Source organism: Lycorma delicatula, chromosome 8 (assembly GCF_047948215.1).
Source record: "Lycorma delicatula isolate Av1 chromosome 8, ASM4794821v1, whole genome shotgun sequence".
In the NCBI taxonomy this organism is placed as follows: Eukaryota; Metazoa; Arthropoda; class Insecta; order Hemiptera; family Fulgoridae; genus Lycorma; species Lycorma delicatula.
This window is the reverse complement of record NC_134462.1, coordinates 463,393-481,409: the sequence shown is the minus strand read 5'-3', so window position 1 is coordinate 481,409 and position 18,017 is coordinate 463,393. Positions and strand designations below refer to the sequence as shown.

Below are 18,017 nucleotides of genomic sequence, written 5' to 3'. Positions count from 1 at the left end.
GGTTTCTTAAATGACTGAACTTTCCACGTTAATGTTGGAGATTCTCTTATTAGGTAGCATAATCTTAGAGAATGGAGTTCCTCAGGAAGTGTTTTAAGTGCCACCTTATTTTCTATAGCAATCAACAGTATTACTAAATGTGTGCAGCCACCTGTTTCATGTTCGTTATTTGTTGATGATTTTGCTATATATATTATGTCCTGTTCAACAGTCACAGCAGAGAGACTACTACAGAACATTATATCTCGCCTTAAAGCTTCACCTTTTCACCTGAAAAAACAAAATGTAGTTTTTTTTCGGCTGCGAGACCATTCCATTCTGCAAGTTTTTCTCAACAGAGAGCTGCTATCTCTCCTGATGTCAAGTTTTTAGGTTTATTTTTTGATAGCCACCTTACTTGGGTTAAACACATCAAAGAATTAAAAACAAAATGTTCCATACTTTTAGATATGCTGTGAGTTCAACACCAATTGGGGAGCCGATTGGTCTTGTATGATACGTTTTTATTATTCCTTAGTTCATTCCTGTTTAGATAACGGTTGTGTTACCTACTCTTTAGCACGTCATACCGTGCTTAAAATGCCAGATGCTGTACATCATGCTTTCCTTCTGCTTGCTACAGGTGCATTTAGATCAAGCCGTCACAAGCTTGCTTGTTGACTGCGGTGAGCCATCACTTTGGTATAAACGGGACCAACTTTTAGTATCTTATTTTACCTGTCTCAAAGGACAACCAAATTACCCGGCTTTTGACTCAGTCCTTGGGAATTCTAATTTACAAAGGTATGAGGACCGTCCTTGTTGTACCGCACCTGTATATGTTCGTATCTGATGTCTACTACACCTTATAAATATAGACACACCTTATATTTTTCCAATGTATCTGTGCTTATATCCTCTGTGGAGAATCACCCTTATAAATTTTATGTTTGATCTTAAAATATACAATACGGAATCAACACCACCTACTGTCTTCCAGCTAATGTTTCACTATGTTCTCCAAGATAAACCCTGACGCAGTAGTATACACTGATGGACTGAAGCAGAAAAATACCATTGGTTGTCAATGATAGATCTTATATGTTTGGTCTACCTGTTATTATGAGTGTGTTTACTGCTGAAATATATGCTATAAATAAAGCTGTGAATATCATTAACGCTATGCACTGAAATATCCTTATTTGTAGCGGTGTAGTGCATTTCAATCTTTAGAAAACTTTACTCTAGACATCCTTTGGTCACTGAATTCTATAACGCAATTGCTGAGTTGAACCATCGCTACATGCAAGTGAGTTTCTGTCAGATTCCTAGCCGTGTGGAAATTCCAGATAATGAACGTGCAGATTCTGCTGCTAAAGACGTTTGTAATCAACCTCCTTTCACCACTTTTGTTGCTGCTTCTGACTTTATTAATTGTATAAAACAGTTTCTTTGAGCAAAGTGACAAGATGACTGGACGGCTACCTTTGATAACAAACTGCAGCACATTAAAGATTCTTTGTTGCCATGGGACTCCTTATGCAGAAAATGAGGATGTGGTCCTCTGTCGATTGGGGTTAGGACATACCAGAGTCGCACACGAGTACCTCATGTCAGCAGGACATGCACCACTATGCGTACAATGCAACTGCTGCTTGACAGTACGCAACATACTTGTAGATTACATATGTTATGTGGTGCGTTGTAAATTTAAATTACAGAGAAACATTCGTCAAATTCTGGGCAATAATAAGGAAGTTTTAGAGTGGGTGTTGCTATTTTTGCGAGGTGTTAATATTTTACACAAATTTAAAATCGTCATAATATTTTTTTGTTCTAGTGTTGAAGAATTATTCTAATGTGTTTGTTTTTCTTTTCATTTAATTTTTATTTTTTTAAATTCAGTATTCAAGGAGGGACCTTTTACACCTCTCTTGGAGTTTATTGATGTTTATTTACATTTTTTTATTACATTTTAAATTTTATCTTGTTAAGTTTCCCACTGTGATATTAGTTTTAAGCTTTTAGTGATAATTTATCTGTGTTATTAGTTGTAAGTTTTAGTTTTTATGTTAGTTTTTTAGTCTTTCTAATATCTGAGAAGGGACCCTTTACACTTCTCTTGAACTTTATTAATTTCTATTTTATTCTAGTTAAATTTTTTTTTTTGTTTACTTCATTTTATTTTATGCTTGCGCTTATTTTTAATTCAAACCTTACGACTGTGATATTAGTTATAAATTTTTGTTTAATTTTGTAGTTTTTAAGCTAGTTCATTTCTTTTATTTTATTCCAGGTTGATAACGCCAAAGCAATTTTCACCCAAAAAAATTTGTAGAAATAAATTTATTTAATTTATTTATATTTTTGCTTTTGTTTACATTTAAAATGTATGTAGAAATAGACCTATAAAAATGTACTCAGGTTAGTGTATAACACACTAAATGTACACAGGATATAGTGAATATAGAATTGCTTAATGTACATCGTGTTACATGCTTAATGTACACCGGGTAACACACTAAATGTACATGTATTTAGTTATTAGCCATCTGTGAATCGTATAAAATAAAGAGTGATATGAACATAATGCAATAGTTACATTGATATGTATCTAGCTTGTAACAATAAATTAATTAACAGATTAATTCATAGCATGAGATTACAAGTTATAACATGAAATCATAATATAATGTATTAAATCAAACAATATCTTGAAATATCATTTAAATTGTCTAATTATTTATTTACTTAATAAAATTTATGTTAATCCTTAAAAGTTTGTAAAAAACATATAATTTATGTATAGGTCTCTTTAGTGACCCATTAGCTGTTTGTAAGTCTACAACCCGGACTAAATTTTCAGAACCTGGTTATCCAGGTTCTGACAATCTAACCTGAGTTAAAACTACATGCTTCTAATGCACGGGTAAAGTATTTTCGTTGGTGATCAGAACTGGATCTTCCAAAAAAAACTGAAAAACTCTGATGAAACGCCTCTTTTGGTACTGCCGTGAGCTTTGCTTGCGATTTTGCCTTTTTCATCTATTGTTGAAAAATGTTGTCCGTTGAATGTTCTTTTAAGTTTGGGAAATAGGAAAAAGCCACAGGGAGCCATATCTGGAGAACAGGGTTGTGGTTACATCACAACAGTGTTTGTTTCACCTAGAGCTGTCTGATAAGTAAAGTGGTATGTGCCAGTTGTTGTGGTGCAAAATCCACATGTTGTCTCCAAAGTTCAGGTCATTCTCTCGGATTGCCTCGTATAGATTGTACTAACTCCTTGATGTCTGTAAGACCTTGTGGTAGAAATTCATGATGAAAACAACTCCATTGTAGTCAAAGAAAATAGAAGGATCTTTACATTTGATGAGATGACATGCTTTTTGGTCTTGGCTCCTCATAAAACTCTATCGGGATGATTTGGCCATCGTCTCGATGTCATCAGTATACACCCGTGTTTTGTTGTCACAAGTCTGGGTTTCAGCGATATCAGTAAGCATTTGTTACGTGATGTTTTTGTTGAAAATTTGCAGTTTTGGAATAAATCTGGCTGCCATTTGTTTCATTTTCAAAGCATTACTAAAATTAACTTCACATAAAATTCCTATTTCCTCGGCAACCTGTCTAATGGTGATTCTGCAATTAGCAAGCGCAATTTCTTAAATCTTTTTGATATTTTCACCAATGATTGATGTGATAGGACGCCCAGACCTCTCATCACTTTTGACTTGACTTTCCTGAAAGCATTTGTACCGCTCATAAACTCATTGTTGTGACATAGCATCACGGCCAAAGAAAGGCCTTCTTTAACATTTTAGACATTTTGCTGCATTTAATTTCATTTTTAATTCAAAATTTCAGACAAATTTTCTGATCCAACATTTCATCACACAAAAAATTGCCGAACACAGTATAGTACTTCTTGCTTTTGCCATTGTCAAACAAACTAAGCATTACAGCTGGCTGAAGATTAACATATATTTCATTGACAGTACTTCTAATATACAGAAAAAAGATCAACTCAATTGAAAAAATACAGCGTGTACAATTAAAAAATTTTTGTTACTTTTTGATGAGACCTCATATATAGTTACATGTTATAACATTTGAGAACAAAAAATTATAGTGTCTTTAAATTGTCTCTATAGATGATGTAATTTTTAATGCAAAATAGTCCACATTTATCTAAAAACAAGATCAGAGGAAATTCCTCTATAATACAAAAATGTACTATCAAAATCAGAGACTACACAATGATGAATGGAAGAGTAAGTTTGGAGCATTCATTAAAAATTTCATGTAGACCAAATTGAGAACCTCCCTTATTTAAAAAAAAAAAAAAAAAAAACAGGAACTTTTGAAAAAACTTCCTTTATTAGAAATTGAAAATTTTTCATTAAAATATGTATTTAAAAAATGTAAGTGTATATTTTTTTAAAGTAAGTTTTGCTTTAAATTAGCAATATCTGATTGATTAAACTTGCTGTTAAAGAAATTCACTATGTGAATTGTTTGCTAAATTTACATTCTAATGTAAGCTAATATTATACAGGCTGTCTCATAAAGTTCTCCCAGAACTTTCATAACTGTTTACTTGTAAAAATAATGGAAAAACTTTTAAACATCTGTCTTAAAATGCTTCGTTTGCCAGTTATGGCTAGTGAGAAATTTCGCTTGTTTTTCTGCTACCCTGGTAAATGAGGTCATACTAAAAACTTTTAGGACATTAATTAAAGGGCAGAATTAGTGATTTTTTGTAACCGAAAAATCAAATAAAATAGGTTCCAGAACCATATCTGCATTAGTTTATGATAAATCAGGGTGAAATCAATAAGTTGGGGTAAAAATCCGTGATTTTTTTGTTTGACATAGAATAACTTTGTTAACTAGGTAATAAACAGCGGTGGTGCATAGATGAAATTGTGGAGGTGCTGCTACAGAAAATTTTTAGCCTTTGTTTTAAAATTGTGTAAAAGGAAACAAACATGTATAAAAAGAAAATTTATTCAAAAACTTTATAAAATCCTAAAAGAACAAAATCAAACATTTTTTTATTTACTTAACCTAAATTGTTACAACTGTGGTTAAATTTTCCTGTAAAATAAAATAACCAGGAAAAAATGAATCAAATAGAGTAGCTGGAAGCAGGATAATAATCTAATTCTACATTTTATCACATTCAAGAATATAATATACTGTTTTTAAGCACAACACACGCGGAATAAAAAACTATCTTCCATCAGCGCACCAGGGTCGTTGGTACTGTGGGAGCAATAATGCTCTCTCCCTCGCAGCTTCTTTATATGCATGTGCACAACAACCAAACACCATGCCGCTGGAACTGTGAAGTGACAGTTCCATACAAAGATTTTTACGTATTAGCTTAAGTATTACGTATTATACAAGTATAAAGAAAGAATTAAACAAAAAAAGACTCATTATATTAAATGTTATCGATAATATCAAGTGGAATAGTAGGTGCTGCAGTCCACAGTGCCTATACACGAGCTTCCACTGGTAATAAACACATAAAACCTTTAAACAAAACTTGTAGAGAATTTAATTCTGAACAGAATTGTCTAAGAAAAGTTGAATAAAACAAAGAATAGTTAGAAAATTAGAATTTTATTTAGAAGCTGTACGGTAGGCCAAAGTGCATTATATGTACTCATTTATAATAAATTTAAAAAATGAGCTCGCCATTTGCAACATATTTCTTGGCACACTTTTGTGGCTCTTTTTAGTACTTCAGGGCTGTCCCTAAGTTGCTCAGCTTCATCCATATTACAGACAATTAATTCCTCAAGAGAATGTATTTTTGTTTTGAATACAGTATTTTTCATCCATTCCCAGGCACACTTGGTGGCCAGGAATATGGTTCTCCACGACCGATCTACTTCTCAGGGAAATGATGATTTAAGAGAATGGAAACGGCACAATAGAAGTGGGGAGACGCGCCATTGTGGTGGAAGTACACTTTGCATCTTAGCGGTAGAGGAAAATCTTCATAACATAATAATATAACAAAAGTATATGCAGTATAAGTACATATGAAAGCAACACATGTTACACAGAGCGCAAAATCGAACATCCACCTGCCACACTTAAAGGTTCATAACTGAAGCTAAGGTGACTACTTTCACTTTAAAACCAAACTGCTTTCTCATTGTCAAGGTCAAACAGTCACACCACCTCAAAGCACATAAAACCGGTTTAAGGCAGTTTCAGACATAAATGCCAATTATATAACAATTTAGAGAAAAAAAAATAGCTTGTCCCAATTAATTTGCACAGTATAGTAATATTTTGTATCAATGTCTGGTTTCATTTAATTTTTTGTTGACCATTTATATAATAAAACTTTAAATGAAAGTTTGTATTTTTTCTTATTCTATTTTCAGAATGGACTAGCCAACTTAATACAAATGCAATTAATTTTGAAAAGACTATAACAGAAATATCTGGTTTTGAAAAAAAAATTGATTATAATTATCAGCTTATGAAAAGTATAATCGATCCTAGAGAAAGGATAAAACTGGATGGAAAAAAGTTGAATGTAACACTACCGTCATCAATTAATATGCAACTGGTAATATGTATATATATTTTATAGTTTGATTTAGGATGCTGGCAGATGATTAATCAGGAACAAGAGTATACCTGTATTTGTCTGAGAGTACACCTGTGTTATTACTGAATCCTTCCAGTCGAAGCCCTGAAATCTGGAAAAATATAAAAAATATATATTTTATATGTATGCCCCTACAGCTATGAATGTGGCTGACATTGTTTATTAGTTACAATCTAGATTTTTTTAAGGGATTATAAAAACTTCTTAGTCTGACTAGTTTCCCAAAATGTAAATTTTGTTCTTTAAAATCAGTTAGTGATTTATCTTTTATGAAAATTGACGCATAAATATGAACAATGCCACTCTCTAAACTTAGTTTTATTAATAATATTCTATTGGTAACCATTTATGACAATGTATTTCAAAATTGATCGGTGAGATAAGTTCTCTTATAATCACTAAAAATCTTTTTATTTAATTTTTTGGATCCTTTGATTTTTTTCTATTTTTAGTTGTTTTGATTTCATTTCATCACATCAGGCATTCAATCTCATCAGATATGATAATTCTATCCCTGAGGAAATTATTAAAAAAATTAGTAGTAAAATAAAGTTACAAATGAAGTTAAAATGATAGTTATAAATGAAGGCGAATGTTCAATTTATGTGAGTGATCCTACGCTAAAGTTATTCTATTTACTTATAAGCCGAGTTTTAAATTATTTTAGACCGGTTAATAAAATGGGATATTTCCAATTATCCTTTTCAAAGACATAAATTTCCAATATACGTGTAAAAACAAAATTCATAAATTTAATTTACTGTTATATCAGTTATGAATTCATAGAGGATGTGTTTCGTTAGAAAAGCATTTGAGAATCTTGGAATAACTCTTCAGTCGGTAACGCAATGTTTGATCAGCTGCCAGCCAATTATCATTGATTTTTAAGTACACTTCTTTATAATAATGCTACACGTGTCTATGTTATTATTTGTCTTCTTCTCACTGTACAAGATGAGCAGGTTAAAACCAAACCGCTATAGACTAAACATAGTTGCAACATGTAACATTTTATGAATGAAATGAAAAAATGAAAATTTAAATTAAATTCTGCATTCACATTAGTAAAAGTTTACATATTTTTAAAAATATGTTTAAAGTGAGCATCCGTCACAGCGATATGCCTTTGAGCTCGAATCACCATATTGACTGATGCAAAGGTCAGTGCCACCTATTGCGTGTTGAATCTTCTTTGCCTCAGCTCACAGATGGCGTGGGGCTTGATTCATAAACCCTACCCTTCAAACAGATCTAAAGGGAAAAATGCAACTAGACAAATCTGGAGAATGCAGAGGACCCTGCCATCTGCATACAGTTTATTCTGTAAATGCCACATGAATGCATGTTAGTGAATCATTTGATGTGTGATGCATTGCTCCGTCTTGTTCAAAGAAATCTTACTCTTTTTCACTATCATTTAACTGAGCGTAGAATTCTTCGAAAACTTTTCTGTACGCTTCTGTATTAAAAGTCCGATCAAAAAATATGAGATCCACTATATGATTTTCAGAATTAGCACAATAATTCAATTTTCTCATCGTGAAGTGGATCTTCAAACATCTGGTGATTTTTAGTCCTCCAGTAGCTGGTCCGCGAATTAACATTCTCAGGTAAATGAAACTGTGCCTCATATGATGTGAATTAGTGCATCAGGTTTATCTGTCCATTAACAATGTGTTTTGAGAAATCAGGCACAATAATTAAGATAATTCAATTTATCAGTTCTCTTAAGTTGTTACACAGATGTGGTTTCAAATTTAAATCGTGAAGAATTCTTATAGCAACATGTGTATCTTTACACCACTTTGTTGTTATAACTTTTCAAACCTTGTTAAGATTTTTCAAACCGGCAGAAATTTTTCTTTGCATATTGGCTATGGTGTGTGGGGTATTAACAGAAGATTACCCATTTCATTTTGCATCTGAAACCGGTCCCATTGTATGTCATTTTTTTAATCAAATTGTATATGCTACTCTTTGCTGGGATACTGGCATTTGGAAATTTTTCTGTGAATATTTGATGCATTTCTTGAAAGGATACAGAACACAAATAAGCTTTTACTTTAACAACATTTTCCTCGTTCAAAGAAGACATTTTAGAAAACCATAACTGCAAAGAACAAAACTACTGCACTGAACAGTTTACATCTGACTGCAATGGACAAGAGTTGTTGCACACACATGAATAGTGATGCTAATAATACCGGTGTTAAAGGTGACAATCAAATAAGCAGTTCGAGATAGCTTGGTTCAGTTTTAAATTGCTCACCTAGTAGATAATAAATATATTTTTAACTATTATAAATAAAATGAATATAGTATAAGTAAATACCAATTTTTTTGACAAGACGATTTATTAATTATTAAGTGTTTTAATTAAGAATGTAAAAAATAAGATATGATATTCTTTCTTGTGTGATGGTGATAAATGTGGTTATAGTCTATGTACGTGAGTTTAAACATTATTGTTGCTTTGTGGTAGGACATACATCTACTATCTATCTTCTGTCCCAGAGTATATGAAGTGGCAACTATGCTTCCAGATTTTGAATAATTCTAAAGAAAAATTAACACTAAAAGCTCTATCAGGGTTGTACTTAATATAGGATTCTTCCTGTACGGATTAAATTAGGTTATTTTCTTTTGAGAACTATTTAAACTGCAATCTGTTTTTTCTTTAAAATGTTTAGTTATTTTGGGATCAATATTTGACTTGCATTGTTTATTTCTTCATGCTTGGACATAGCAGAGGTAAATAACAAATATTTAGGGTACGTAGATAGTAAATGTCGACAGCTGTTTGTACCATCCCTTGAGATAGTTGTAGATTGAAGTACTCTGGGATTCAAGAGTATTCAGTGAAACAGTTCCAACAAACCTACCAAAATGAGACACTATGGTTCTGATGTATGTGCTATCTTATGTGTACCTTCCAGGGGTAAAATTACTATGGCAGTTTATTTACAAATGATATAATTACAAAGTTTTAGTTTCCTATTTCATTGGAAATTTTTGTTAAAAAAAAAGAGGGATTATTTTATTATTAAGGTTTTAACATTAACATTTTACCGGTAAAATTGATTTGTAAGGTTTTAACACTGTTTTTTTATATGAGATTGGTGTAGATTGCTTTGAATTTGTTTTTACTAATATTTTGAATTGAAAGATATGAAACATGGTTTAAGTTTATGTTTAATAAAATTTTACAGTTAATGTTATATTACAGTGAAATTTAATTCAGATGGAATGGGTGTGGTCCAGATGATAATCCAAAAGTGTCATAGCCTATGAAGTAACAATACTTGTGAAGTGTAATACAAAAGATATAAAAGATTATTTTTTATTTTCTTGATTTTATGTATATTAAGAAAGAATTAATTTAATTTTCTTTACTTTACAGCTGCTGTATAAAAATAATGATTTAATAATAGAAAATTTGTTTCAAGTTGCTTGTAAAGTAGCTGAAATTCTCGAACAGGGTTTCATTACAAGCAATATCTCAGATGTATCTATACATTTACCATTTCTACGTGCTGTTAAATCTGATATGTCATTGAATTTTTCTCATTTCAGTCATGTTAAACTTGACCTATCTCAAGTATATTCTGATACTTTACAGTCATTCAGTACCTGTAGATATTTAACTGGTGAGTTCAGAGTTTTTTTATTAAATACTAACATCATGACATGTTTTGTTAGCTTTATTTAGAAGCTGATGTTCACTGATATGTTATAATTGTTGTTAACACACATGTAATATTTCATATTAATTCCATGTTATTCTCATGCTTAAGAATAATGCTGAACATAATAAAGAAAAAATGAAAGATTTTGTTATTTGGGTAGTAAAGTTGTAAATGATGGATGTATAAGAAGGATATCTGAAGCATGGTAGTACAAGCAAAGAGAACTTTAGTGAAGAAAAAAATTATTACTGTCAAACAGATTTGGGAGTTATATATATATGTAGGTATTAGGTATTAGTATTTTATTCTAAGACTTTATGGTCATGATGCTTGATTCAGCCTCAAAGTTGAAGAATATGGATATTTAATTTATATTAGAAACTATAAAAAATATTGTACCTCAATAAAATTAGGAATAAAAAGGCTTTGAGTTAAAAAAATAGATAAAATACTTTTTTTAAGTGTTTATGTGAAGGGGTAAATTCTGTGGAAGAAAAATATGGACATATGATGACATACAAATTTAAAAAAGTAATTATTTGGAAGTGAGACAAATTTGTTGACAATCTTGTAAAGTGAAGAACAGCATTGTTATGTCATGAATTGGGATATCTATGAATGTTTAACTTTGTTGTAGAGGAAAATGTAGGTAATAAAATATTTGGATGTGTGACAAATATAATATTCACGAAAGAGATAATTGGGAACATAATGGATAGGATTGTAAAATTGCAAACCAGCCCAGCAACTGAAAAATTAATGATAAAGAAATATAATTATTATATTTATATTAAGTTTATTATTTTCAGTTTTTTTTTTTAAGAAGATAATGATAATATCTTATATTGTATAATTTTGATTGAAGATCCTATAAAGAGATGTAGTTAAGTTTATAAATTACTTTTGCATGTAGTAGTTTCTTTCTTTACTTTTTTACTTCCTTGTACAAAGTAAAGGAAGCATTGTGATCATGAAAAATTTCGGTTTTCAGATTTCAACAGAAATATCCATTTTGACTAGTTTTGGTGTGATATCTGTATGTAACTCAAAAATGATAGCTGTAGGATGTTGCAATTTTGGATTTAGGACTGTTGTAACATCTAGTTGTATACCTCCCCTTTTGATTGCAATAGACTGAACCAAAAAAGCCCAAAATCCAAAAACGTTTGGATTTTGTTTGTTAATTGCACTAATAAGCCCTCATTGAGAGCTTTTCAGCGATATAAGTTGTATTTGTTTTCATTGTTTCCAGAGTTTTAGCCAAATGAAATTTTAATTAATAAAATATTTGGATCTTATAAGGGGAAGGCACATCAGTTCAAACCAGACTTCATCTCCTTTTTTTAACGTTTTTCTTTTTTTAATTTAAATATATCGATTTTATAATAATTATTAACCTCTGATTATAAAAAATTTTTACGATTAATAATAATTCAATTATAACAAAAAAAAAATTATGAAAAAAAATAACAGAAGTTATTAATGAAATAAAATTTTATGTACTTTTCATTTTAAAAAATGTGTATATGTAATTTAATAGGCATACAAGGAAGTATAGTTTTTTTTTTCACTGGGTGCATAATGAAGTATTGTCATAAGTCCCAACACACAGCATTTCTATAGTAAACAAATAAATATTAAAAATTAACTTAAAATCTAAACAACAGTAATATAAAAACACACCATTGATTGAAAACATCTATGATGTATGCGAAAAGCAAAACAAAACCACAATGAAATATATGATTAAAAATGTAACTGAAAAGAACTGAATGATCATCTAGCATATGCCAAATGGTATAGATAGACAAAAAAAGATATGTGAATAATTGAATCCAGATATAAGGCCTTCAGAAATCATTAGACATTCGATAACATCAGTACATTGTTGCTTAAGATATTTCAGATGTTCGGCCCTAGTTTAAACTTCTGACACACTGCTACATAACAGACACAGCCCACAAGGATGTGGTATATCATTAGTTGGCAGTTTCAGCAAGCACAGACAAGTGCATTGGTCCAATTCATGAGGTGACCAGCATCGTTCAACATTTTTTTTTACCTTTCTTCATTCGTTTCAGTCGAATTTCAATAACTTTAGACATTGACATGAAAATTAGTCACACCAAAAATCGATTTGATGTCTTTATTTATTACATAGAAATTCAAAAGATAAGTAAAATAATCCAAAAGATCTTCAAATTGGATTTTAGATAATCACATGAAATCACATACTTTAAAAATAAAGTTGATATCTTCATTTGTTACCAAAAAATAAAAAAAATACCTGGGTTTCAAAAATTCATTTTATTACTTTAAATTGGAATTTCAAATAATCCTTTCTTAGTGTGCAGTGCATTTACACTAAGAAGAACATGTATACAAATTTTCATCAATTTATCTTGTAATTTTTGCTGGATGTTGATTATCAGTCAGTCAGGACATGTTTTATTCAGAGTGATTAATGTAGCGTTACTGGCGCTTTCTGAGATCATTCTAGTAGCGAAAATAATGAAAAAAGTTCATATAAACATGGGCTAGAGATGCTTTGTTAGCAAGTTATGGGTCACAAAAGATTTCACCCTGATTCCTGAGCAGTGAAATAAAACCATACTGAAATTCCAGGAAACCAAATTAAGGGGTAAACTTGATGGTTTTTTTTTATGGTTTTTGACCTAATAAATTGAATAAAACAGGTTCCAGAATCATATTTTCAGGAGGTTTCATAATATCTGATGTAAAATAGAAAAATTTGTTGTCTAAAAACATATTTTTTCTACGTTTGTAATACAAAAACCATATGTGTAAAATTTATATTAACAAAACTTGTAGAGAATTTAATTCTGGGAAAATTAATGTAAAATAGCCCAATAAAAAATACAAGTTCAAGAAATTTGGTTTTATTTCTAACTTAGAAAATGAAGGGATTACATGTACAAAGCATGTTTACTTTCCTACAGAGTGCAGTGATTCAAAAATAGTGTTATATTAGAGACAAAAATAAAATTAAAAAAATATAACAGTATTGATGTTATTCAGATAATAAACTGTATATATCTTTCTCGAACTCACTGTTAAATTAAAAATTTGAGAAATTGTTTTGTAAGTTGGTAACAGAAATTGGCTGGCCAACATTGCATTCTATGCTGTGACATCTGAGCATTGCATGTTTTGTGTTACTGCTGTCAATTGCTGCTAGTCCAGTGTTTAATTGAGTGTGTATATTTGTTTCATTTGGTGTCATACTGCAGCAATGCTTTTGTTATTTACTACTGAGGAATACACAGACATTGTATTTATCTTGGGGGTGTGTGATGAAATTGCAACTGCTGCTGCTGCAGAATATTGAAAGCATTTTGTAACTGTGGAGTCCCAGATCTTAAAAAAATTAGTGGAACATTCCATATGCTACGAGAAATGGGTACTTCCCATTAATACTCAGCGTGTCTGTTCTGCCCATCATGATGCCAATTTGATGAAACCATTATCGAAGCTACTCAATGCAATCTCCAGATGTTAGTACATGATACCTTTCCTGGCAGCAACATGATAGTTTCCTAGTCTATGGTGTGTAGGACACCTCGTAACAAGCTGTATTCTTACTGTAATCAAGTACAAAATGTTGAACTAGAGATCCTCCTCTTCGTTTGCAATATTGCTACTGGTTCAATATGAACTGCCAATTGCACAGGTTCATTTTATTAATTGTCAAGACTCAGTTTTTCAGGACTGCATCAATAACCTTTGCAACGAACATGCTTGGGTAGAAGTCAATCCACACAAGACAGTAAAACATAATTTCCACCATTTATGTAGCCCAATGTGTGGTGTGGTCTAGTTTACGATCTGCTAATTGGAACATTCATTCTCCCAGGACATATGAATTGCAACATTTACTTGGAATTCTGTATGGAACAATTGTTGCTGCTATTAAAAGATGTTCCATTGGCATCAAGATATTGCATGTACTTTCAGCATGATGGTGCACCTCCCCGCTTCTCAAGTACCATAATGACATACTTAAATGAGCAATTTTCAGAGCAATGGATTGGCTGTGGTGGCCACACTCCTGGCCACTACGATCACCTCATCTAAGTCCATTAGATTTTTGCATGTGGTGTGGATGAGAAAGTATTGTGCACAAGAAAAGTTCATACGCGTGAAGAGTTGGTTGCTCTTATTGTAGATGCCGCCACACAAATTAAGGCAATTCATGCAGAATTAAAAAGAGCAACACATGCAATCCAAAAATATGCAGCCAGAAAGATGAATTGAAGTAGAACAGATTTTTGAAAACTTACTGAAATTTTTTATTAAATTAAGAATTACATTTTTATTTTTTATCAATCGAATGTTAACTTCATTTTCTGTATTGATAACATTTCAAAGTTTTCATACAATAAGTTAGTGTTAGAAGTAAAATCAAATTTCTTCAACTTGTATTTATTTTTTATTGGGTTATTTTACATCAGTTTTCTCAGAATTATATTCTCTACATGTTTTGATAATAAATTTTTATTCATTTATTAGTCATTTAACAAAGTTTTTATATTACAGTATAAAAAAGTGTGTTTTAAGACAAATTTTTCTATTTTACAGATATTTTGAAACTTTCTGGAAATATGGTTCTGGTCAAAAACCATAAGAAACCATCAAGTATACCCCTTAATCTGGTTCTTAAAACTTCAGAATGGTTTTATTTCACTTGGCCCAGAAATCAGGGTGAAATCGTTTGCTAGCTGTAACTCGCTAACAGTGTGTTTTTGAACCATGTTTATATGAATGTTTTTCATTAGTAGAATGAGCTCAGAAAGCGCTAACACTAAATGAATCATTCTGTATATATAAATTGTATCTTGTCTGAAAATAAAAAAAAGTTTTTTTTAGAGATTAATTATTATTAGAAATATGTGCATAATAAATATTGTAATTTTCACCTCTTTTATTAGAATTTGACTGATCAAATGCTTTCTTTGCTTTTACTGCACAAATATTATTATGTGATTAAATTATTTTAATGTTTTATTTACTGTTATCTATTTGTATAAATTTAATTTATGATCATTCTAACATTTTAATTTTTGTTAATTTTTAGAGTGCATCACTGATTCTAATTCCATGTTAAATAAAGCAGCAGAATGTATTCAAAGTCCACAGTTAAATTTTAATAATGATAATAAACAATTACAAATTATACCATATGCAGAGAGAGAAGGTATATTTTTATATTTATTGTTTATTTAATAAAACTATTATTGTGGTTAATCCCTGTTACTAATATATATATATATAAATTTATTTAGATTAGAATTTTTATGGTCCACATTTTCTTTTTTCTCTGTTCATTAAATAACTATATATAATATTTTTTCAGCCTTCGCAAAGTACAGAAATTGAGAACACTCTTACCTTCACTTTTTTACGTTCATGAAAACATTTTTGGGCCTAAGCCCATCTTCAGTGATTTTTTTTATAAATTCTTGATTGTTTACATTTACTCATTCATTTTATTAGCTTTTTACATTTTATTTTGTAAAAATTTACAAAGTAAAATGTAAATTGAAAAACATTTAAAAAATTCAGAACAAATATTTGTTCAGCCAAGAGAATGAAAAAGTATTGCAATAACTATTAATTTATCAATATCTTATCTTTGTGTGTCAACTTAAATAATTTTAATAAGGATGTCCCCATCAAATTCTGTTTGCAGATTTATAAGGCTGAATTTACGTTATATATATATATATATATATATATATATACAGTTTTTCTAAAATTTCTGATTTTTTATACCTATTTTCATGTTCAATATTAACTTTTTCAATTATTTATAAATTATTTTCTAAACTAGTTACGTTATGATTATTTATGAAATGGTCAGCTACATTTGAGAAACCTATTTTTTATTTTTAAATTATCTAAAATGTTCAAAAGACATGATGTAAAAGATAGATTTAATGAACATTTTAGATCACTTAAAAAAAGAAATAGGTTTCTTAAATGTAGCTGACCATTTAATAAATAATAATCATAATATAACTAGGTTAGAAAATAATTTAGAAATAATTGAAAAAGTAAATATTGAGCATAAAAATAATAATAAAAAATTAGACATTTTAGTAAAATTGTGTATGTATAGATATACATTATTGGTATTTGTATTTTATTTCTTTGTTATAGTGAAGAATATTGAGATAAGATATATCTTACCTTAATTTTTCATGAAAGTATTTAAATTCCGCACAGATTGTTTATTTTATTATTTTTTTGTTTTTAAGTATGTTATGAGGTTATTAGATTTGTATGCTGGTTTAAATATTTCTTTATCATAAGTATTAATAATGTTTTCAATGATATTAGTGTATAAATACTTGATGTTCTTTTTTGTGTTAGCTGTCGCCTGTGGTGTCATGTTGACATTTTCTAGTAGGAGGTTGCACAAAACTAATTGCCGAGGAAGCTATTTTGCAAAATTGAAACTCCTAAAACACTAAATTAGTGTTGAGGGAAAATGTTTCCATGAAGTTAATTATTGAATTTGGTACAAGCCAATCTCAGAGAATTAATTCACCATAACCACATCTTGTCACTTGCACAAATTTATGTGTAGAATTGTGGAATGAATTTTTTGTAGTGTATAATAAATGGTGAGACTACCATAAAACCTTCAAAAAACCAATTCCAAAAATATTAACCCTTACTAATGGTTGATGAAAACCACAATCTGGCCCATAATAATAAAGACAATACAGAAATCCTAGCTAAATATTTCAAGAAACTCCTAAATTGTCAAGAACAAATAGAACTTCTAAATTTTGATGTCAGCACCTCAATAACAACACCACTGGAAAATATATTAACCCTTTCCGCAATAAAAGAAGTTTAACAGGCACCAGGTGAGATGAAGAATTACAAAGTGACTGGAGATCAGACCTTTGTAGAGATCTGGAAATGTACAGGAAACCCAGTAAAAATCGCCCTTTATCAACAGCTTGTCAATATCTGGATAAAAGAAATACCAGAACACTGGATGACAACCCTCATCCACCCAATACACAAAAGAAAATCTCACTCTTAGACACAGCATACAAAATTATTTCAAGAATCATTCTCAACAGAATTGGTTTACATCTCAAGAAAAACTAAGAGAGTAACAGGGAGGTTTCATACTCTGGAGGAGTCGTCCAGACCAGATTATGTGTCAAGCTAATAATGGGTTACAACAGGAAAAGAAGCAGAGATGTGGTGATACACAACTTGAAATTTGTAAACTTCAAGAAAGCATACGATTGCAGCCACAGAGAATCCTTACTAAAAATTCTAAGACTTGGACTACATCCCAAATTAATAAACATGTTAAAATTGACCCTCACAAACAAAGTCAAAAGTGAAATTCAGAGGCAAACTCTCGGAAGCATTTAAGATTAAAACAGGACTTCATCAAGGCAATGAACTCTCACCGCTACTATTTAACTGTGCTCTGGAAATTGTAATGATGCTCAAAAAATGCCCCCAGAAATAAAAATAGGCCTAGAAATCAAAACAAATTGGCTTGGTTTTACCGACAACTTGGCACTGCTAGGTAATGACATTGTCAAAGCTGAAACAGATATTAGAACATTGCAAATAAAATTGGCCTCAAAACATCATTTGAAAAGACAAAAATTATGCCCCAAAAACCAATATAATTAAAAGATTAACAGCAATGAAGTCAAAAT

At 30.4% G+C, this 18,017-nt stretch overlaps 1 protein-coding gene across 5 annotated transcripts in view; it reads left to right on the top strand.

Annotated features, from left to right (window-relative positions):
• Positions 1–18,017, top strand: part of LOC142329266 (uncharacterized) — a 48,647-nt gene that overhangs the window by 16,503 nt on the left and 14,127 nt on the right. For all 5 annotated transcript variants that reach the window (XM_075373694.1, XM_075373691.1, XM_075373693.1 and 2 more), the window contains 3 exons: positions 6,384–6,571; positions 10,014–10,260; positions 15,395–15,514. In XM_075373694.1, coding sequence (XP_075229809.1) covers positions 6,384–6,571; positions 10,014–10,260; positions 15,395–15,514 — 555 coding nt within the window. The remainder of the gene's footprint in view (positions 1–6,383; positions 6,572–10,013; positions 10,261–15,394; positions 15,515–18,017) is intronic.